This window comes from Sphaeramia orbicularis, chromosome 1 (assembly GCF_902148855.1).
Source record: "Sphaeramia orbicularis chromosome 1, fSphaOr1.1, whole genome shotgun sequence".
Taxonomy (NCBI): Eukaryota; Metazoa; Chordata; class Actinopteri; order Kurtiformes; family Apogonidae; genus Sphaeramia; species Sphaeramia orbicularis.
In genome coordinates, this window is record NC_043957.1 from 50,763,867 (window position 1) to 50,789,357 (window position 25,491).

The 25,491-nt window shown below is 36.8% G+C and overlaps 1 protein-coding gene across 1 annotated transcript in view; it reads right to left on the bottom strand.

Annotated features, from left to right (window-relative positions):
- Positions 1-360: 360 nt before the first annotated feature.
- nr3c2 (nuclear receptor subfamily 3, group C, member 2) overlaps positions 361-25,491 on the bottom strand; it is a 173,942-nt gene continuing 148,811 nt past the window's right edge. The window contains exons 9-10 of the mRNA XM_030140900.1: positions 6,665-6,822; positions 361-4,335 (exon numbers count right to left, since the gene is read on the bottom strand). Of these exons, the coding sequence (XP_029996760.1) occupies positions 4,180-4,335; positions 6,665-6,822 (314 nt within the window). The 3' untranslated portion in view covers positions 361-4,179. The remainder of the gene's footprint in view (positions 4,336-6,664; positions 6,823-25,491) is intronic.

Consider the following 25,491-nt stretch of genomic DNA (forward strand, 5'->3'; position numbering starts at 1 on the left):
CAGAAAAAGGTCTTTCCATTGCAGTTTTGTGTGATATAGCATTTGCACTACTCCTGAAAAAACACCTTTTTTCAATCGAAAATTGAGAGTTTTGGAAAAATTGTCGTTTTTCCATTAGGTAAATTTTTAAGCGCAAGTTATATTCGCACAATTTGAGGGTCGATGGAAAAGCGAGTAGTGTTGCCGACAGTACAGGAGCAGAAAAAAGCCTTTAATAAACTCCAAATTCCAATCTGAGTCCTCTACATGGGAATCAGTGTACAGATTGTACCGTTAAGCCTCCAACTCCCAACACCACACAGACTCCAACACAAACTTTACATACACACAAAATCTGCACATACTAAACAGACTCAAATCTTACATACTGAAACTTTAATTTTGATAGATGATACAGTCTGATTTTAGCATAAATAGGCACATAAATTCAGTAGCAAGAACAACTTTTTTCCTCACATTTACCGTACAAATACAGCCACACTCAGGAACTACATTTTCAGATGCTGACCTTACAAACTTAATTTGTATGTTTATTTCTAGGATAGTCGACTACTGCAATAGTCTGTTAACATCTTAACACTTCAGTGTACTCAAAATGCACCTGCTACAGTGGAGAATAGTGCAACTAGGGATAACCACTGCAATATGTAATGATTTATTACTTATTGCACTCAGGCTGTTGAATATTACAAAATGTAATTGCTATTACATAATGAGGTGAAAACGTATAACATTTTGTCAAGTTATTACATAATGTGTTGTTTTTACATATTGTATTATTACAAGGCCAAATGAAACTTTTATTATTATGATTCCACTGTCCATTTCTCTTAATATTCTCTACAGTACCATTCTTTGGATCAAATTATGCCTGGAACTAGTTTTCTTAGTGCAATTTCTGCAGAGAGCTGAACTTCGGGTCTACATCCATGTTTTTATTTCACTTTTTTTTCTCCATATATCCCAGTTTTGATAGTTTGTGGTTTCTTTTTTTTTTTTCTTTTTTTCTTTTTTTTTTTTTATTGTGGTGCTCATCAATAATACCATCATGGGTTAGGAAATGATTTCAACAGCAACAACTCAAGGATCCATCACTTGATACATCTTGTTACAAAATAAGAAATATTTTATGATTATTGTATTTTTCTTTTGTTTGAGCCACGTGAACAATAATGCAAAAAGTAAAAAACAAATGCAAAATCATATAACTTTACTTAATAAGAAGATAGTAAAAGTACTCTCTCTAACATTCAGGTAGTAAGTTCCATAAGTCTCTCACAATGTATGTTACATTCATTTCTCCATTTGGCCCGTTGTGGCGCCAACCCTTACTGTAAAATTCTTCTCTGTGATCCAACACACAGAACATGGCGAGTGGGAAACGCACATTTTTCCAATATTCCAACGAGATGGTTAAAGTAGAAACGTTTTATACTATACTCAACATAAGGACTTGCTGTATTATTTACAATATATACTGTAAAATTGTAAATCAGGTGAGATAAAAAGGCACAAGTTTCCCTTTTTTAAATACAATGTAAACATCTCGTCAAAAAGCATGCATTAACATTTCATTTTACAAAAAGGATATCATTTTTAGACAAAGTACTTAAATATTTTTTTTCCAGCAAAATATAATTCTCTCAAAAATACTTTCCCATTCATCCTATGAACCTTTAGACAGGTTTTATTCCTTAAAAAGGACCAAAAACAAAAAAAAAAAAAAAAAAAAAGGGGACGAAAGAAAGAAACTGTGAGAGATTAGCTTAAGGGTCCTTCACAGGTTGAACACAATGATGCACAACAAAGACGGATGTCAAAAAAAAAAACGAGGCTTTTCTGATAATGACGGTTGGGATGCTGCCACTTCCATCTCTTTGTATACCAATCTGCCACCACAGAAGAGACATCATACTGTAGCACAGCACCATCATCATCATCATCATCATCATCATCATCATCATCTTGAGAGCTGAGGCCACAAATACAGTAAACCACCCCTGCTGTGCTAAATGATGTCATGTTGTCTAACTTTAGGCTGGGTGACCATGCAGAAAAGTCTTTTCCCGCATCATCACAGTTGCTTATCAAAACAGAAAATTCCTGCTAGCTGCACTAATGCCTCATTTCACATTGTATGTCCTCTGTGCAAATCTAAATGTGGAAATAGGATATGGCTAATCCTATAACATAAAATGCATAATACCCACACTGAAAGAGCAGATCAACTACACACATGCTTGCCAGGGAGAAAAGAAAATACGCACACTTACAAACTTAACTCTCTCACGCATACACACATGTAAATACACACTCACAGGGCACAAAAAAAAAAAAAAAAAAAAAAAAAAAAATCATCACACGCCCCCGCTGTTCTCGTTCGTTTTTCAGTAGCATCATTTGTAGTGTTCCACAACTACCCAGAAATCACTGGAGTGTGAGACAAGCTAATGGTCCAGATGACTTGGCCTGCTAAAATAGTAGTACTTGGCCAGAATATAAAAAAAAAAAAAAAAAAAAAAAAGGGAATCAAGAATGGTGATCATACCAACAGTTGCTCATCAAGCATTCATTGACATGTACTTCAAAACATCTTCTGTACAACAGCTAAATAGAGTGAGTTTACGTTGTTAATACCTGTACACATCTGCCTGATTTTTGATACATTAGCCGGTTGCTAAGCACTGCAAGAGTAACACTTCATTTTAGATTATTTCAACTTTACAGAATATGTGTGTGCCCACACTTAGTAGATTATATGGACCAAGTTACTGTACACGTTATGTTTTGCCTGGCTTTGTAGAAATAAAGCACCATAATGTAAAATGACTGGCTTGTCAAAAACTAAACCTTTGCAACACACTTTTATAAAATGCTTTTATTATTTCTGGGAAGAGTAGATAAGTGTCGGTTCACAAAGGGCTGGTTTTGCTTCATTGTGAGTAAAAACAGACATTTGGACAGCTGCTCTGGAGATAACATAAATGACAGCAATTACTACGGATGCACCTCAGTCAAATCCATTACCAGCAGGCTCTAGGACTGAAATTGTTCCCCTAAAATGCACGATGTATTTTTCATCCTGCCGCACTCCTGAACCATTGCACAAAAGGTAATTGCTCATCAATATTGTCTTAATTCTACACCACAATGCCTAAAATAGTGACTTTATGACATGGGAGCTTCACGTGCAAGCTTTCTTTACACAAGAGAGACTTTTTTTTTTTTTTTTTTTTTTTAAATTTCAAAACAGCTTTAGCTTTGGACTTTTGCATATTAATCTTGATTGTTTTACTACATATTTTAGTTTTTAAAAAAATCAGTATGTGAATGTTTAATGGCTGTTATGACACCGATTGAGAATCAAGCATGGACTTGTTAGATTGTAATTATTCAGCTTATGATGACGCTTGTATAGCCCTTGGAATATATTCAAATAGACCTTTCGCCTTACAGTCTAGAATTTCTGTGCCTCCTCATAATGTCCTTTTGCCCTGTAGTCTTGCAGTTTTGTTGCTACACTGCAAAGCGAAATCTAAGTATTGGCATTTTTTCATAGTGCTATTAATCGTGAAAGACTGCATAAGCCACAGTAAATATTTGCAAAAGAAATTTTCTCTAAGGGAGTGGGATTTTAGTGCATGTGGAGTGCATCTGTGCATTTGTGTGAAGGCATGTGGACAGCATGAGCGACTTTCCCTCTATGTGTGTGTATGTGTGTGTGTGTGTGTGTATATGTGTGTGTGTGTAGTGAACGTTATCTAGCGCATCCTAAGACATGTATGGCTTTTTCTCCATAGAAAATACTGTTATCGTCTTTGGGGCAGGAGGACCGGGGGCATAAGGGAGGGGGTACTTCAGGATGCTTTGTCACATTTGTCACAAGTCCTTCTCCGTGTGTCACGCTCGGCTCCACTAATTATTCACAGCTCTGCCCCCGCTTCATGGTGACTGCAGGGTCAAAACCTCCTCCTCTTTGACTTCTGTCACCACGCCACCTCTTAACTTTCCCATCCCGAGACGAGGACGCTGGCAGACTATGGGCGACAGGGTGCAGGGTGCCAACTGGTGGCAGGCCGTCCTTGCACTTCTCCTTTCTTCCTTTGAACCTCCTCCTCTTCCTCTTCTTCTTCTTGTTCCAGTTTCTTAATGCTGCTTCTGTCCCAGCTGTTCATTGAGTCACTTCTTGTGGAAGTAGAGTGTGTGAGTGAGGCCTGACTCCACCTTTGGTATCTGGTCGCTGATGATCTCCACCAACATTTCGGGGAACTCCACCTTCAGTGACTGTGATTCTCGAAAGGTGTAGAAACAGAAGTCCAGGAGATTCCCAACCAGCTGGACAACAAACACACACAGCACAGTAAGAACCACATGTATATTTGACTTCTGTGTTTTAATGCTCATTTCATCACGGACCAAATATTTTTTTTTCCTTATTTTGTTACATTAATGTAATTCGTTTATACTAGACAGACATAAACAGACTTTATTTGTCATTCCAGATTTAGATTTAAAAATGAAATTCCGATGCAATTGGCTCAGGAGTCAGTAGCAATAAATAAAACCGACATTATATAAGTGTTTGCTGCTAAATTGAACAAAGCTGCTAATCTGATTTTCATTGTTCCTGTGACAGTGACAATAGAGATCTATTCTTTTCTTTTCTTTTCTTTTCTGTTCTATTCTATTCTGTTCTATTGAAGAAATAAAATAATTATGCAAATGTGCATATTTTCATTAACCCTTTCATGCATAGTGGTCACTACAGTGGACAACTGTTTAAAGGGGTTCTCTTATATATTTATGGATGTTGTTGTTTTAGTTCCATATCAGCCAACACAGTGGACGCTTATGTATCATCCCATACACTGTAATTCATACCATTACTGTAAATTTGATGTTCTAGATAAATCTGATCTGCACTAACATGTTTGACTGTAACCAAAAAAAAAAAATTATCTATATGCAGGTATTGTTAAAATGTGAGAAAACATCAAATTAGCAGCATTAAAAATGTTTTTACCTCATAGTATATCAGTAAATACATGTTTCTTTGCCTCTAAAATTAAATGCATGATGTCCAGCTGAGTGGACATTTTTGTAATTCCATGAAAAATAGGTTCATTAAAAAAATTCAATCACATTGTTGTTTTTTTCATGCCTATAGAGGAATAAAAACACTCAAGAAAAAAATCTTGACTGAGGTTCTTATAATTTGTGCATGAAAGGGTTAACTATAATATCCCTGATTCTTATGCAACAAATCAAAAAACTACAGATGTTAATCGTGTCCAAATAATTCCAAATTAAGTCTGTTTGTTCCCTGTTCTGCAGTGAGGTCTTGTTCATTACTAATTAGGCAAGTTTAGACTAGGGAACCTGTGTTGGTTACTAAGGCTACATTCAGACAGCAGGCCTTAATGCACAATTCGGATTTTTTTGGTGAAATCCGATTTTTTTGTGTGCTCGTTCATATTACACATTAAATGCGACTTCTATCAGTTTTGAGCATGAACTAAATGCGACCCTGATGTGACCCCCATGCACAAAAGAGGTCCTGACTTAATACGTGACCACGCAGGCACGCACTGTGTTTACAGAAGTAACAAATTGTGATGTTTGTTGCATTTCAGTGACGTAAAGGTCATTCAGACTGAAGTCGCATTGCAAAATATCAGACACATATCAGATTTAGGATCACATACAAAAGTGGTCTGGGTCAGATTTGAAAAAATCGGATTCGTGCTGTTCAAACTGTCTTTAACAGATCAGATACAGTTCACATATGGGCAAAAAAAAATCGGATTTGGTCCACATTGGCCTGCAGTCTGAACGTAGCCTTTGTGTCAAACAACTAATGATTTAGTTATGAGCAAAATCTCCCTTTTGTGTTTTGTTACATATGACCAGGATGGTTTTATTAAGCAGTATTGAGGATACATGACTGTTCTTGTGGTCATTCAACACTTTAAGTACACTGTTACATATTCATGTGAGAGCATGTGCCTTGAGTAGATCACTGACCCCTTTTCCTTTCCTTTCAGTGCACCACTTGGGGGCACCACTGTTTTCTTTTTTTTTTTTTTTTTTTTTTTTTTGCACAAACCTCCTTTAAAGAAGGGTCATCTGTTCAGCACTAACCCCATTCACTCAGTCATTACAGTCGCTGCATTCTGGCCATTTATCTCTGTGACCTCTCTGTTGCTGACTTTCACTTCATGGGCCTTCGCCTGCACTGTCATTAAGGCACATAGTAGTTGACCCATGCATAGAAACAGAACAGTGATTTAGCACATCTGCCACGGTGACCACTGTGGACGGATCCAATAAAGTGCAAGCTGGCATCAATCCCCTGGTTTCCATTCACCAATACAGGCTGGTCACTACCACATCCAAAATAGCCTCCCCCTCAGGGACAGATTGGGATGCAATAATCCTTACTCAGAAGCCACAGCGGCATTGAACTGCTAAGTAAATGCATTATCTAAATCCATGATGTTGCCATTTTACTAAAAACATTTCAAGTGATATTAACGGTCCAGAATGCCATTGGACACCTCTCTCAGTGTGTGTGAAGGCATGGCATATGGAGAGGCTGCCAAGGGAAGCCTGTGCTGTACTGTAGGCGACTGGCATGAAAGGCAGACAGGCCAAGGGTACTTACATCATGCATAGCGTCCAGTAGCTTGGTGAGCTGGAAGAAGCGCTGCCAGGTTTGGCCAGAGTTGTTAGTTGCTTTTCCCACTGAACGCCGCAGCTCCTTAATGTAATTTACCCTCATCTCCTCGAATGCCGCCTGGTTCTTCAGACCCTCTTTGGGAACTGGAAACAGACAAATACACTGTCACCTACTGATTGGACCAGAGAGGACCATCTATACAGAAATAGAATATGAGACATATTTGTCCCTGTGGCGAGAGTGGTGTGACTATATATGTTACCTATAAGGCAATATGTTATATATGTAGTAATATAGTAATGTAATAACAATATAAAGCTCTCACTAACTGAGCACATTGGTAAGATCCTTCACTGGTAACAAATTATTTAACCCTAACTGATGCAGTGATGCAGCCATGTTGGAAAGATGTACCTCTTTTTCATAGGGGTCAATTATGGACCTGAACCAAACAAAGAAAAGAACCAAGGAGATGCTGGAACTACCAGATTAGGGTTAAAAAGTGTCATTACTAAAATCTACAAAGATAGGAATGAACCATCATCTTTAAAGAAAAATGCGGTTGGAAAGAAATCTTAAATGATCAGGAATTTAAATGTTTGGTGAAATGAAACTGTAAAAAATTGGCACTGAAACTCTTAAGCAACTGTGTTTAACCCTTTCATGCATGACATGCACGTTTGCAGACACATAGTTTAAGACCACTTTCGAAAGGGTAATAAAGGCAATATTCTCCTTTTTTTTTTTTACTTTTTTTTTTAAATTTGATTTTTTTTAATTTATAATATTACCAAAAAAAAAAAAAAAAGAAAAAAAAAGGCAATATTCTCCAAACCACACAGGGGCACTCTGCATAGACCCTAAGCAATACAATGAGAACAGTATCATCTTAGTTGTAGACCTTTGACTGCTCTGTGATCTCATAAAGTTAACCTCCTAAGACCCATCTATTGGTTTTCTGTCCACGTTTGTGGACTAGAGTTTCACATCTTTATACAAAAAACCCCAAGAAACAAAAAGGACCACATAGGTCATTCCATACATTTTTTTTTTTAAATGCATATGAAAAAACTGTTGCATCATGATGTTTCCAATATAGGCAATTATTTAATTAAAAAAAAAAAAAAAAACTTGTATTTTCCTGCATCTCAGGAGGTTAAATATCTTCTTAATAAAACCATATATAAAAAAAATAATAAAAATACATTTCAACCAAGGTTATTATCGTTAACCAAAACTAACGAAATGACGAAAACTAGAATTGAAAGAACATTTTCATTAACTGAAATAAATAAAAACTGTAATTAAAAGAAAAAATGATAACTAACTGAAACTGTATTGTGTGTTTACAAAACTAACTAAAACGTATAAAAATGGAGAAAATTCCCTTCATTTTTGTTTTTGTCAATGTCAAATTGATATGAAATCGATTCATTTCGCTTGAGCAAATTTAGCTAGCGACACAATATGGCACTTCATGGTCCGTCACTTGTTGTTTAGAGTCGTCTTCTGGTCCCCACTCTACCTGGCAACATGGAAACTAAAGTTGGGAGAAAGCAGCAGAGTCCTGTATGAGGACGAGGAAGATAAAAGATGAAAAAACTAATACTAAAACTAAACTAAAACTAAGCATTTAGAAAAAAAACCAAAAACTAATCAAAACTAGCAAATCTCTAAAAACTCATTAAAACTAACCAGGTAGAGAAAAAAAGTCAAAACTAAATAAAACTAAACTATAATGAAAAATCCCAAACTATTACAACCTTGAGTTCAACTTTAGCCTAATTTTGAGTAATAAAATCAATCTAAAAAAAAAAAAATCTAGATACTTTTTTCATAATTCATGCATGAAAGGGTTAATAGTGGAAGTGGGAACATTTTCACACACAATGTGAAGGGATTGGGACTAAATTGTTCACATACTGTTATATGAAGATGGTTTAATTAGAGATCATCAAAATATTAAACAAAAGCCTAGTTATTTTTAGACATTTTCATTTAGAAAGCTCACATATACTCTTAACACATGTTGGTGACTTTAATTGGTGTCATTTTTCTAGGTTAAGGAACACTCTTGTCATATTTTATACATAATATCTGCATCGTCTTAAAACCAGGCATCCAAAAAGCATTTTGTTTATTAACCCTTTCATGCATGAATTATGAGAACCTTAGTCAATAATTTTTTCTTGAGTGATTTTATTCCTCTTCAAGCATGTGAAAAAAAAAATGCAATTGAGATTTTTTTTAATGAACCTATTTTTCATGGAGTTACGAAAATGTCCACTCAGATCGACACCATACGTTTAATTTTTGAAGCAAAGAAACATGTATTTAAACCCATCATCAGAAAGTGATATACTGTGTGAAAAATATGAAATAAAAACATTTTTAATGCTGCTAATCTGATGTTTTCTCACATTTTATCACACTCTAATACTAGTTATTACTCACTTCATGGAGATAATATGCAAAAAAACAACTTTTTGTTTAAGGAAACCGGTAATTACTGTCTAATAACAATTAGTAATTGATTTCCACTTGAACATGTTAGCGCAGATCAGGTTTAGCTACAACGGTAAAGTTACAGTAATGGTATAAATGTCAGTGTATTATTATGGGATGGTGCATAAGTGTCCAAGTGTACAAGAGAACAGCTGGAGGAGAACTGTCCACTGGAGTGACCACTATGCATGAAAGGGTTAACAGATAAATGAAATACTTGGATTACAGATAGCAAGTATCCAAATGTAGACGTCATAATAATAGAATGTGGTGGTTTATTCAGTGCAGGTGTCTCTTGAAAATGATGTTTTGATTTTAGGATGTCTGATTTAATCCATTTCATTTAAAAAAAAAGTCTGCATGCTTGTAGCCCACAACTGATGCTTCGTTTTCCTGGTATATTTTGATGTAATAAGAAAAATGATTTTTATCGTTCATAATTCATTGCTTCATGTTGATTGCAATAAAAATCCCAAAGCAAAACTAAACGCTTGGTGTAAACACTTGATATTGTAATACATTGGTATGTGTAAATTTGCCTACAGTAGCATGATTAAATGAGTCAAAAGAAAAATCCACCTGGAAGGTCGACACTACACTCCAAAATGTATGGTACGCTTTCAGAAAATGTTTGGTAAATCACAGCAAACATGATTAGCACAAACCTCCAGCACAAACACCGGTATGTTTCTGTAATGTAAAATGTGTAAAGGGTAATTAGAGGTGCTCAGTGAATTATGTTCCAACTCCCACACAGAAGGCTTTTTTTGGACATTTTTCCCTGTGTTGACGAACTAAGCCTATTTAGCAACTCATTGTAGCTACTTTCACCATTTTGACTGGTAATTACTTTTCATGTGTTGCCTCTGATTCATGAAAGGTGGGAACAGATTAAAAGTTATCTCGGCAAGAAGGATAACAAATAATGCTTATGTGTTTCAAAAAGCTTGATGATTTTGTGTGTCAACCCCAATGTCATTCGTCATTTAGTCTTATAAAACACAACCGTGCTTCGCTGCAGCTTAAGTATTCTAATGATTTGGATGGCTGGAGTAATTGAAGGTGGGGTAAGAGCCGAGCGATCGGCAAGTGTGAAGAATGAGACGGAAACGGCAATATACTGTAAAGACACATTTAAATAAGAAAGTGTTTGCATGAACAATTGTCTGCCTCTTTCTTTTTTCTTTGCAGCAGAACAAAGTCAGCGTGATGGAAGTCTGCCAAAGCTCTAAATGACATTCTCCCAGATTAAGAAACACCTCACTCCTCAAAAAGAGCACGCCCCAAATCAGTCCAAAGAAACGCCTCGAATTATCCTTCAGCTTTTGCCAAAACATCCAGCGCGCACTGATGTCATAAAAAATACTGCAGCGGCTGATGAAATGTGAGTGTTAATTAAAATCCAGCTCCTTAATGGACAGGATGTGGGTTATCTCATACGGTGTGTCATCTAAATCTTTCCCCATCGAATAAGTCAAAATAGTTACATCTCTTGAGGAAGATAAAGAAGTCTAATGGTCCCGACTGAAGGCAGTGTGGTCGAACAGAAGCCTTCGCAGCATGGCTTCACATGTCGAGATGTTTTTAAAGCCTTTTAAATGGTTTATGGTGTTGTTGAAATCCGACAAAAATATCTTTTACAGCATAATGTGAAATTCTACGGCTTAATGGTAAGAACAATCTAACTTAAAAACCAAAGTCGTACAGTATTTTCTTCTGCTGAGTAGTGAGAGCGCCTCGGTTTAGCCACTTGAAGCAAAAAAATCAACAACTGACAGGACCTGTTTGACTTTTACAGAATAAATAGCCACTGGCAAAAGCTTCCTTCTTGTCGCTCTTTGAACAGATCATTGTAGGTCAATGTGTGTTAGTGTTTGTGTCAGCCTGTTCCTTTTTTTTCCCCTGCCTTTTTCTATGTAACATCCTTCATAAAACTTTCATGCACGAACACCTGACGTTCTGTAAACCAGACATGAAAATAGATTGAACCTTGGTACAGAATCTATGATTTCAGAGCTTTGCTGTGGCTGACATGATGAGAATGTGCTAAAACCCAGAGCTGCATTTGGACCTTTTGTTTTTCTCCCACTGACCCACATACGCCCTGATTAGAAACTGACATGGCATTTAGGGGCGTTACCACAACCGGCCCCAAAATAGGGCATTTATATCACCGTAATTGGTGTCAAATGGATTTTAGCTTCAGGTATAGATCCTTTTCAACTAGGCCATATTTCTAATGTGGAGCATAGCTGCATTAATGGGTGACTGCATGCCCAGGGAAGCCTTTTTTTTCCCCTTCTGCACATTATAAAATACAAAGGTAAACACGACTAATGCAGCTGGATGACATTTAGGATGTGCGTTTCTAAAGGACATGCGGCTTCCTGCTCTGAAGCTAGTACGACATATCTAAATGACAGGTTGGCTTGCAGTTTTGATTTAATATCCAATACTATTTTTGCAGGAATACAACAACAGACTGTGAGCATGACGGCAGTGAGCGGCAAGCTTTAGGAAGCAGTCGAACAGGAAATTTGAATAGAAATATGACCCAAAACCAGTGGTGCAATGTCACTATGTCAGTGGTTCCCAACCTTTTTTGGCGCGTGACCCCATTTTAACATCACAAATATCTGGCGACCCCAGATATTCAAAATTAGACTTTTTTTTTTTTTTTTTTTTGCTAAACTTAATTTGTTTTTGATCATGTAATAGTTTGCTATACTATGTTGTAAAAAAACGTTAATTTTAGATGACATTTAGTCTATATAAGGTATATTATTCTGGACGGAGGCAGAAAAGCCAGGTGTAGATTACTGCACAAAGGGAGAATTTTATTTTCCTTGGTCAGGATATGTACAGTCAGTCCAGCTTGGATTTACAAGGCTGACAATTAATACTGAACAAACAAGAACTCAAACTATGAATTATGAAAGAGCTGCAGCATCTGAAACTGACCACAATGAACATTTGATAGAGAAACAGTACCACAGTGCTTCAGTTTCAGCTTCAGAGTTTGTCATGTCTTTTATGGATTGTAATTGTCTCTGTCAACTCACCATATATTATTTTATTCGTAAGTTGTTTTGGTTTTTTTTAATCAGTTACTAGAAATTTCAGGCGACCCCATCTGAATTCCAGGTGACCCCATGTGGGGTCCCGATCCCAAGGTTGAAAAACACTGCACTATGTACATTCATTCAAGTACTGTATAAAGTAAGTATAAAGGTCTGAGGTACATGTGCTTTACCTCAGTATTTCCATTTGCACTTACACTGCAATACTTTCACTTTTTACACTGTATTGAATTTTTTTTTTTTTTTACATTTTCGTACATATGCATACTTTAGCGCACATAGTTTTTTCAACCTGTGTATATATCTTGTTCTGTTCTTACTGTTGCATGCCCTCTTTGTTTTTTTGCACCATGGGGAGCAGCACTCGTTTCGTATCATATCATATATATCTTTAGAGGGAACTTCAGCATTTGTTTGATAACTTCAGATTTAAAGGTTCAATGCATATCATTTGTGCTGGTGCTATGTTGGAGATAGGTTTTTACATTTCCATCACATGATAGAAGGTACTATCAGGTACTACTTTTAGTACCACCTCCACAAAGCTCCAAGCGAACCAATGAGACACTAAAAGGATAAGTGATGAAACCATGCAGGTCACAGACTGTTCAGTCCAGTATTGCTATAGCATCAGCACATATGATTTTTATCCATTTAACATGCAAACTTTAGGGGGAATGATTAGAGTGAGCCTTTAACCCCTTTTGGACGGTTGTGTCTCTGGCGTCACATTTTTGCCTACACCGTATATTCAAATTACCGTAAGTCCTGAACCATTTGCGCTGTTGACAAAATTCAACCAGCATCTGAAGGCTGAGATTTCTTTCTGAGCTTTCGACTGATATTAAACTCATTATGGTAGAGGACTCGGGAAGTAGAAAGTAGCAGACCGAAGCAGGACAGAACAGCAGGTGCAGTTAATGAGAGACAATCATTACTTTTAGAAAGGTTTTAGCAGTGTTTTTGCAGTGAATTCTTGTAAGTAATTGTATGTAACCGTGATAATGCTGTTTTGAAGTGTTCTACCAGTGTGTTTTACAGTGTTTTGTTGAGTTGTGCTATGTTTTTTTCTACTGTTTTTTTCTGGTTGTATAGTTCATCGATACTTATATTTTAGCTGTAAAATAATATATAATATATATACAGGGTGGGGAAGCAAAATTTACAATATTTTGAGGCAGGGATTGAAAGACAGTGTATGACCAATTAGTTTATTGAAAGTCATGAGAATTTATTTGCCACAAGAAAATTGACATAATAGAAAATGTTTTTATTCTATGTGTCCTCCTTCTTTCTCAATAACTGCCTTCACACGCTTCCTGAAACTTGCGCAAGTGTTCCTCAAATACTCGGGTGACAACTTCTCCCATTCTTCTTTAATAGTATCTTCCAGACTTTTTCCTAATAGTTTTGCTCATAGTCATTCTCTTCTTTCCATTATAAACAGTCTTTATGGACACTCCGACTATTTTTGAAATCTCCTTTGGTGTGACAAGTGCATTCAGCAAATCACACACTCTTTGACGTTTGCTTTCCTGATTACTCATATGGGCAAAAGTTTCTGAAAAGGTATGGATAATAGTGTTAGGTATGATTATGACATCAATATATGTTTGGTTTCAAAACAATAGACGTAGTGCCTGCTGAGAAAAAACAACTAAATGTTCATTGTAAATTTTGCTTCCCCACCCTGTATGTAAACTAGCGCGTTGACCCGTGAGAATCCACGGATTCTAGATGTGGTAGTTTCTATGCTGTTGTGTATTCGTACATGCTGTACCACATTTGTCCAGCAGTATAGGAATGTGATTGTAAGGCTGTTGTATTCCAAAATTACTAATTATTAATTACTGGTCCTATCAACTTGCTGTTTTCACTAGTCTGTACCTTGACCAAAAACACAAAAGTATGCCAAACTGCAGCAGTCAACTCTTTCTGGATTATGTGTGAATCCTGCCCCCCCCCCCCCCCCCCCACACACACACACACACACACACACATATACAAAGGCCACTTGGCTTTTATAATATAGATATATATGCAGAGAGCTAGCCAGGGCAGAAAGAGATGCATTATCTGTAAAAGAAACAGATCATGGATGTTTTTCTCAGTGAAATGAGGGGCTGTGTCTACAACTTGACAGAAAGTGAACACAGACTATCACACGGGCTACAAATGACCAGAAATAACCAAAAATAAGAAGCTTCGACATGGATGCAGAATGCTCTAGATGAACAAAAATGGTTGAGCACATGTAAAATAGTAAAACGTTTAGTTCTGTAATCTCATAGTTTTGTTATGCACATTTGCATTTGTTTTTCATAATGAATGTGATAATAAATTCAAGTCTGTTTTTGTATTTTTTTTTACTATAACACACTGTTTTAAGCATTTATTACATATAATTACATGATAATTAATGGCCAGATATTGAAAGTTAAGTTCTTCCTAAAAAGAGGAGCAAAACAATTGGCAAAAAAAGACATTTTCTGACATTTATTGCAAAAACAACATAAAGAAACCTAGACAGCCTGTTATAATGGTAGCCTTAAAAGGGTAAAAGGCTTCATTCAAAATGGGATATCTTCTAATTTCTGTATTTAACATGTGACTGAAACATAATCTAGTCTAGTTCAGGATCAACATGGCTAAAATGTAACCCTATCTTTCCCCCTAACTCTAACCTTAAAATGAATGACCAGTACTGATCATCTGTTGGATGTTAGAGTTAAATAGCTAAGCCTCCACTAACTACAGTGGATACACCATCCACACCAACAGGGTACTAGAACTGCAGTGGAAACACAATGTGCTGGTACCAAAACACAAAAACACAAACCAAGTCAAGTAAAGTTGAGGCAGATTGAGTTGATACCGGTGAAAACGTGTTATAAATAAAAATCAGTATTGTGGTTGTGAAATGTTTGTTAACTTAAAATAGAGTCAATTAGGTCAACAAATAACCTGCTCCCAGAACAAAACACACTCCAACACAAACTTCACAGTAACACACAAATTTTACATATTAAAACTTTAAGATTAAAATTTAATAGAATGGGTAACATTACACACTTTTTAAACACAGCACATTGTTAAATATTAAACCAGTGCTTTCCACTACACAGTGTGTAGTTGTGCTCATATTTCAGATGTCTATAACCAAAATAATGATTTTTTTCCCTCATATTGTCTCATGTGGTTTCAGCTGAAGAAATGTTCAAATCATTCGATATCTTGCCCAAAAACCAAACATTGGAACAGACCAAAACTATAAAAAAAAAAAAAGAAATAAAAAAATAAGTGTATCAGAACTTCTGCACTCTACATCTTACCTCTTCCTCTCCCATTAACTATATGACGAGTCCCCCGATTTATTTGGTGTCCTTGTATATACAAACATACAAAGTTCCCTTTTATAATATAGATAGTGAAGCATCAGTGTCAGAGCAGCATGTTACTGTTGGAACTGGTGGAAGTGGAGTTTGAACTATATCCAATTAACATACAATAAGAATGGCCAATCGCTCAGAACACACCAAACAGACTCATGTCACCGACCTAGCCAGACTGCCCGACGACGTCCGACCGCCGAAAATCCGGTTGGTATGTCTTCACCTTAAAAGCTGTTATTAAGTGGTTGTCACATCAGCTAATCACTTTTTTTTAAATCATTTTTTTATTTATTGTCATTGTGCATCTCCAAAAGTACAATACAAAGAAAAAAATTCACATTTTATGATCCAGGATTTTGTGACACACAAAGTATAACCCCCCCACCCCCCCCGGACCAATGGCGACCCCCATACCATCCCAACCTGGATCTCAAAATATGAAAACCACTAATAAAAACAAATAAGTTCATCACTTTTTTTGATGATTTGGTCAAAGGCCCTGTGATGTTAGTTTTCCTCACCATGACAGCCTAACAGAGTGACTCACTACTCCCTCTAGTGGTCACATGAATCCAATGCTCTGTAAAATCAGCTCAATCAATCTCTACAATCCAATATATCGACATGTTTGGCACCACCTCAGGACTTCTCACTACTGTAATGAAATTTTAGGTCATTTTCAAATATTTGAAAAGAGAAATACTACATACAGGGGTTGGACAAAATAATGGAAACACCTTCACCTCAAGATGATAATGCCCCAATCCATACAGCTAGAATTGTTAAAGAATGGCATGAGGAACATTCTAATGAAGCTGAGCATCTCGTATGGCCGGCACAGTCCCCAGACCTCAACATTATTGAGCATTTATGGTCAGTTTTAGAGATTCAGGTAAGACGTCGATTTCCACCGCCATCGTCTCTAAAAGATTTGGAGGGTATTCTAACTGAAGAATGGCTTAAAATTCCTTTGGAAACAATTCACAAGTTGTATGAATCAGTACCTCGGAGAACTGAGGCTGTAATTACCGCAAAAGGCGGACCTACACCATATTAAATTATATTTTGTTGATTTTTTAAGGTGTTTCCATTATTTTGTCCAACCCCTGTATAGCATTTGAAGGGGTCATATTTTGCTAAACCCACTTTTATTAGTCTTCGGTACATTTATATGTGTATTTGGACCCTAATAGTTCATAAAATTTGAATTTGAACCCTCCAGGTGCTGCAAAGCTATCTTTATATTCATTCTGCCAAATATCAAGTGGATTTCTACAACCTGTTTTAATTCCTGCTTAATTTGTTTAGTCTATAACTAGTTACGTCACAACATTTGCACGTATAAGGTCAAGACTTCCGATGAACATTTCTCTGAGTACGACATAATTGTTTGTCATCAGCAGCGGTTGTAGTAAAAACTAAAAATATGTCCAAACTTCGAGCCGATTACCTAAAATGTTCATTTGTTGGTTGAACAGGACAGAGCAGCACAGCCAACAACCTGGAGGGGGTGGGGCTTGAAGTGGCTCATGTGCATTTAAAGGGCCAGTGCTCAAAACGACCTTTTCTGGTGTCATTACTCAGAAATATGGTTGAAGATGGACCTGTGGAGTTGAATTAATGAAGAATTCAGACCCAAGCATAGCATTTACAGTCGGCCTGGTCACAATCAAGGCTACCAGAGAGGGTGCACATATAGATAAAAAATAATAATGCGCTATCAAAAAATCAGACAGGCCATTTTATTTGTCTGATATTCCTCTTTTAAAGTCCAAAATATTTTTGTATTATGGTGTCTACTAAAAAATTTCGCAGGCTTGCCCCTGTCAAATCAGAAATTATTGGGTGTACCGACACTCCAGCCTAATAGCCTCCATATTTAATGCCTACAAAGATAAACAAATATTTCAGCACTCAGGATAATCATGCATTGTTTATTGCATAGATGTCGTGTCCAAAGCATGTGTGCTGAAAAATTCCATATATTGACAGAAACAATAAAATTAGACCCACATATTTTGAAAATGGTGTACAGACCCTACAAGATTGGAATGGAAATCTGGCTTACCACATGGTCGCATCTCTGTTAGATCTGTAACTAAGTCTTCCTGGTACAGAAGTAAATAAACATTTGTGAACAAGTTATAACAATATATCTATAAGGCATATGCGCCATATTATTGATGGAAGTATACTGGTGTACGGACACTACATGAATTTTGGTGAACAGCGCACCATTGAAAACATGCGGTTTGACGTAAACATCTGTTCGCCACATTGTTACCAAATTTTCTGCAGCCAGGGAGCAGACCAAAATCCGTCTAGTTGTGCATATTTAGTCATAGTAATACTTAAATAACAGGTTCCCATTCTATTATTACAATTAAAGGGCTGTAAAAGAAAGGTTTTCATAAAATAATGGTTGTCTTAATACTGAAAATAAGAATTGATAATCAAACAGCTGTTCAACAAAAATGATCGATAAATGAAAAGCAATGTGATGTGTGTATTTTGTAAAAAAAAAAAAAAAAAAAAAAAAAAAAGGGCACAGGAGTTGAGTAGTTATTATTTATTATGCTACAAAACATTATGTACAACAAAATCGTGCACATTTTCACGCTCATTGGGTCGCCATTTTATCAGTTTTTATCCGATTTTCTTCAAATTTGAAGGATTGCAAGATCTAGTAATAAGATGGCCAAAGAAACATTTTGGGAATGGTTTTGGGAGGTATCTTTTTGCAATACTAATTAATAACTGACGCAAATATACTTGTACACCTTGATTGTGATCAGGCCGAGTTTATGTAGACCACAGTCAAATGTTTTTAAATGCCTAATTCCATTTTTTAAACAAGTAAAATATCACTCCTTTAAGTAAAAGATCTAAACACTTCATACTTAACTATACAAAACAGACTGATGACTAGTTTGAATGAAAATGATTGGAGCATTATAAATAGTGTGGATCAGGCTTTCGTGTCATTAACTGTACAGTGTGTCACCATCGTGTCTGCAAAATTACACGGTGAATTTGCAGAGTGGCATCGGGAATAAGATTCGTTTTAGTAAGAAACGTAAATGAAGGAGATAATCTAGCAGTGCTATGTATGCCTGTGCAGAGGTGAGGAGTGTAACTGGTTGGAGCAGGCCACCGCTCCTGTACTGAATCCAAACAGGGTCATGAGACACCGCAGGCTCAGTGAAACCTTAGCCAAGGTCAGAGAGGAATAACAACCCTTCTCTCTTTCTTTTTTATCCCTCCTTCCCTCTTTTTCTTTCACTTGTTCTCTCTATGTCGTGCGCACACATACACACACACACATACACACACACGCACAATATTTTCCAAACCAGCCCAAAGGCATACACACACTCACTGACTCTGTAGTACTTGCGCAGCTGACAAGTTCTGACAACTCCTCTGTAAACATTTCTGCTGGTACTCCTTCCACAAGGGCCGGGCATTATCTCTGAATGGCTGTAACTAAACAAGGTTCCTACGATGTCTCAGAAAATCTAGAAACAGACATGAAATTACCTCCATCGTCACCCCGGAATATGCAGGTACAGGACGGGACTTTTCTCTGCTGCGTGTCAGAAATAAGGCATTAAATAATGATTTTCGTTTCTCTCCCTCGTATTTCTTTGCTGCAGTTTGACAAAATCCAATAACCAGAGTACATTAAAATCATTGGCCTCATTGCAAAGGCACCTTGAATTCCTTATTTTAGTTCTGTATCCTTGCTGCTTTTATCTGCGCCCTCTCCCTCAAAATTCCAGCCCGGCTTTGAAGGAAGTGGAGAAAAATAGCAGGTCTTGGAGTATTGCCTGGTGCTTGACTGGCCTTTATTAAGTACAGCAGGGCTCTCTGGAAAACCTCCAGAGGACCAGAAGGACCAGCTCTGCCACCCCCTTTGTCTTCTCTTTCTTTTCTCCCCATAGCTATGCACCTGTCTCTTCCTTACCAACACTAGCTCTCGCTGTCAACATTTGTCTGATTTCACCCTTTAAATCTCCATTTTCCCTCCTGGTTTCTTAACCTCTCTGTATTCTCTCTCACTCTGCCTCATCTATCCCAACATCCAATTGCAGAAGTCCAGCCAGAGCTCCCCTGCTTCCAGACGACTCAAAAACATAGAGTTTATATCAGGGGAAAGGCATTCGCACCGCCTCCTCTATATGTCACTGCAGTAGGAATCCAAAATAACCTTATAGCTTCAATCCAGGGAATACTCTCCTGCTATGTGCTGCATATATTCTACTATGACTAATACAAAAGGCGAAGGGGCCATTTTCAGTTTAAGTAATCGCAGCTTATATGATAGAAGTGTGCGTCAGAGTAACACATTACACTGTATTGCGTGTGTAATCATTGGTATCATGACACAGTGAGTCTGTCATACTTGATATCATCATGATACGTCATGATAGCTGTGTAACTGAAAAAAGAAATACCCCTAAAAAGTCAAAAAGCAGAGATGCTGTATTTATTCAAGGATTACATTTTCACAAATTTGAACTTCCTGGGTAAGAGTTGTAGAACCCAGATGGGTACTTCTGGTTTAAAATGATTATTGATGATGAGAATATTTATAAAAAAAAAAAAAAAATCTGAAGGTAGAACATTTAAAACCATTATAGTGACGACAAATTCAATGTCATGTAAAAACAAAATGACAATGTGAACAAAGTTACCCTTCAAGATGAAATACAAATGTACCATTTATCATATATGATTATATTATGATGTTTATCTTTATCATTTTGTAGCATGTTAGCAATGAAACACCAAAATTCAACATGTCCCAATATTTTTGTCAACATAGTGTATAATATATACATCACGGGAGGGTCCAGTTTGTCCTATGGGATGAATTTGTGAAATGCAAAAATCACACTTAAGATATTAACAATCATTTAAGTTCAGGGGCCACATTCAACCCAATTGGATCTAAAGTGGGTTCGACCAGTAAAATACAAAAATTACATTATGACAGTGTTTGCATTTATAAACTATCCTTTCACAAAACAGTGAGTGCCCAAAAAAATAAATATACAAATATGAACAACCTGCAATGTCTTAAATATTTGGCCTGTTACTAAATGTTTTGTGTATTTGTAGATCCACTGTGATCTGTACATGTATAAATGAAAAGCTGAGACATAATACTGTTAAAACGGCACTTAATTTTCTTGTTGTTCAAGTTATTCACATTTTTTAAAGGATAGTTTGTGGATGTAAATGTTTTCATAATGTAATTGTACTTTTTTCACTCTGAAACATAGAGAAAAGCTAGGAGTTGACATTATTAATGTATGATTATGTTATTATTTTACTGGTCCGGCCCACTTCACATCATACTGGGAGGATGTGGCCTCTGAACTAAAATGAGTTTGACAGCCCTGATATATATACTGCATGATATAATATATTCCAGTATTGACATTGTTCCACCCCTCTTAGTAGTGGCAAAACATGATGAGATGACCAGACTTCTCATTTCAACACAGTTGGGATGTAATCTAATGTGTTGTTTTGTTTATTAATATTTTTTGCTTAATCATTCTTCCATCCATTCCTTTCTTGTGACAATCATTTCTTCAAATTTGGCACAAATGTTCACTTGGACTCAGAGATGAACTGATTATAATTTGACGGTCAAAGTGAAACAGGTCACTGTGACCTCCCAAAACACATTCTTTGGGCCTAACTCAAGAATTCACACAAGGCAATAATTGTGACAGAAATTTCACACACATGTATAATAGGACAAAACGATGATGTGGTGACATTTTTATATCCCAAACATGGCTGTGATATCATACTGCTGTGCAAAAATATTTATCTGGCTATTACGTACTGACCCACTTCACTGTCTCTCTGGATGACAAACAGAACAGTGGTTCTCCTGTTTCTCTGGTTTTCCACAAAACGTTGATTGGTTTTGTTGATATTAACCTTCAGGTTATAATAGTTGCGACATGTGATGAAGCCCTCTCGGTGTTTTTCCACTCTACAAAAATAGTCTCTGGAAATTTTCCTTCTTCTTTACCTACAAAGATATACCTCTTTAAAGGGGTCATATTTTGCACTTTTATTAGTCTTTGGTTCATTTATTTGTGTATTTGGACCCTAATAGTTCAAAAAGTTTGAATTTGAACCCTCCAGGTGCTGCAAAGCTATCTTTATATTCATTTTGGCAAAAATCCAGTGGATTTCTACAACCTGTTTGAATTCCTGCTTAATTTGTTACGTCTATAACTATTTACATCACAACATTTGCACATATAAGGTCAAGACTTCCGACGAACATTTCTCTGAGTACGACATAATTATCACTGTGACACTTATATCACTTTTTCACTTTATATCACTGCCCTGAAATGTGTAAATACAATCAGAAGTCTTTATTTATAGTACAGTACAGGAAGCTCTTTTAGAGGTAGTTCTTTAGCAAGTGTCTTTTAGAGTATATATTCTAACCTTAATGTCAACCTGGTTACTAACCCACTGTTTTTGTTTTGTTTTGGTCTGTCTATTTTTTGTTTTCTTGTGCTGTCTGCAAAGCTGCTGAATACTTGAATTTCCCTTGGGATTAATAAAGTATCTATCTATCTATCCATCTATCCATCTATCTATAATTGTCAGCAGCAGTTGTAGTAAGAACTGAAAATATGTTCAAACTTCGAGCTGATTACCTAAAATGTTCAGTTGTTGGTTGTATTAATGAACACAAGATGGACCTGTGGAGTTGAATTAATGAAGAATTCAGACCCAAGCATAGCGTTTACAGTTCATGTAGACCATAGGGCAATTTTTTAAAATGCATAATTCCATTTAAAAAAAACAAAATATCACTCCTTTAAAGCAATAGAATGACGCATGACGTATGTTAATGTTCTGGTGCGATTTCTTGCCACATAAAAATGGTCGCTGAATGGTTTAATATGTGAATTGACTTTACAAGTCAGATAAAGAAGTGTATACATGGTGAGTCAGAAAAAACGCTCTTTCCATTTAAAGAAATTGTACTGCTACAACGGAAACACTGATTTTCCTTTTGACCATACAGTCATATTGATGTGGTTATTGAGCATGTCTGGTGATGTAGTCATAGATTTATTGCATTGCATAAGAGAGAGAAGGTCCATTGTTTATTGGGCACTGAAATACCTGCCAACACAATGTATGCCACAGTGAACAAACTTGAAATTGACAACAATTACAGGAGTCGGGGCTTTGCTTTCACACTCAGGACATAGGCCTACATGACAGTGCCCAGGGAGTTTTCATCATGGCAAGACCACAATTTACGGATGTGCAGAGAGCTTTCATGGTGACAAAATTCTCCCCGATCCCCGGACTTGACCCCCCTTGATTTTTTCTTGTGGGGGTATCTTAAAAACCGTGTGTATCAGACTGTTCCACAAACTCTTCAGGAACTCCGAAATCGCATCACGGCTGAAATCCAAGCCCTACGACGAACACGAATGGCGAGAAGAGCTGTGTTAGAGATGCGACAACGAGCACAGATTTGCATCAATCTGAATGGTAGCCAGGTTGAAGGTCGTGCCGGACGACTTCGTTGAGACAAAACATTTTGATGGCGAGTAAACATGCTGTAATGGTTGACAATTTCAATTTCATTCACGGTGGCATAAACTGTGTTGGCAGATATTTCGGTGCACAATAAACAATGGACATTCCCTCTGTTATGCTATGCCATAAATCAATGATTCAATCGCCAGACATGCTCAATGACCACATCAATATGACTGTATGATCAAAAGAAAAATAAGCATTTCCATTTCAGTGGTACAATTTCTTTAAATGAAAAGAGCGTTTTTTTCTGACTCACCCTGTATTCTACAAGCGTAAATGAATAAGATATTCAAACATTAGTGTTTAAGTCAGTGTTGCAGACGTAAACTGATGGATTTAACAGAAAACAGACTAATACAGTTTTACATTTGAAAACCAACAAGGATTTCCAAGTAAAGTAACAGAAGTACGTGAAGTTAAGGCTTAAAACAGCAGGACACGGTAGCCACTGGATCAATGGAGAATGCATTGGATTGACTAAAACATTAGATTTTGGTTACAGCCTTTTTTCCCAACTTCAGTAACTTGCGTAACAAGGAGTAACAACAAATAAAGCTTTTATCTCCAAACAGAAAACAAATGGCTCCTGCTGACTGTTGTATAATCAATTAATGAAGAATTCAGACCCAAGTATAGCATTTACAGTTTATGCAGACCACAGGGAAATGTTTCAAAATGCATAATTCCATTAAAAAAAAAGCAAAATACCACTCCTTTAAAAAATGTACCTTCAAATCTCCAGTATACATGTACAATAGGAATCTGGACTGATAAGGACACGAACTGCAACTAAACTGAATTTGATGGAAATGTGTTAAATCCTATGTGATTGGTTGCATTACAAAGAAATGTCAAAAACCCTAGTCTTGTTGTAGATTGTGGGTGTAAATCAGTTAAAATGCTAATTCTAGGGAAGTTTACCCAGGTTGTGTTTTGCCTGCGTTAACACACCACTTTCACAAGACTCAGTAACTGAAAAATAAATACCCTGCCAATGAATATTTCCACAGATTGGCACCACCGCTGAAGTTCAAAGAGTTGAAGTCTGGCCAGTGTGCAGACTCTTCAAATAGCTTTGCCACAACTCTCCGTCATCATCCCACTTATCCTCACCTGTCTCTCCCTCTCTAACTACCACGGATCTACAGTCACACAAACACACACACACACACACACACTCAGGGTGGCAGCAGCGGCCTGTCCTCAAATAGTTCGGAGCTTTGTGGTTATCTTTTTGATAGATGCTAGCGGGTGTGGACAGTGAGGTTATGACACAAGTGGAATCATGTGGCTCGTGGAATCTATAATTGTTACAAGTGAACACTGCATCTCAGTCACACAAGAACAAACCACTGATTTTAGTTTCCAGCCGAGTGACTTGGTCCAACACATCCTGTCCTCGAGGATGTGGGGGAGGTTTGGTTCGAGTGAGACCTTCTTTAAATTGTGGCAAATAAAAAAAAAAAAAGATAAAATTTTTTTTTTAAAAATCCTTTCCTTTTTATTTGCATGTACTGTATTTTGTATCACAAACAGGTAGATTCAACAGAATGTCTATTTCCACACTTGATTTGCATGTTAACGGATTACCAGGAGCTTAAAGCATGATCAAGCAGACTTTAAAAAGGAAACACTGCGGGTGCCAGGAAGGTGGGTATGAGCACTGCCAACAGCGTAGAGATGTAGGGCTGCTTTTCAAAGGCTGCCATCTCATAGGTGTATGATGGAAGGAACAGAATACAGGACACCTTATCAATATGTTTTCCTATGTGTGAGACGGTGTTTAAGGCTACGAGATGTGGGAGAATTTGGCAAGCTTGGAACAAAACAGCCAAAAAAAAAAAGTGACATTTGATATCACAATATAGGTAATTATAGTTAATTTCCACAAACAACAGATCATAACTGCCTGTATGGGCTTAGAAAACAGGAGGAGGATCTAGGAAATTTTACATTTTGCATGGAATGAGGTCTTCGCAGGATGGGAGGATGGTGTGTCATGTAAATGGATTCGACAAATAAATAACAAAAATACTTTTAACCATTTATTGTTATGTTATGCCTTCTATCCAAACACTACCCAAGTGATTTTAATCCAGTGGTTTCCAACCTTTTTTTTGGCTCGTGACCTCATTTTAACATCCAAAATTTCTGGCAACCCCAAACATTCAAAATGGGGACTTTTTTTTTTTTTTTTTTGCTAAAATTAAATTTTTTTTGATCATGTAAT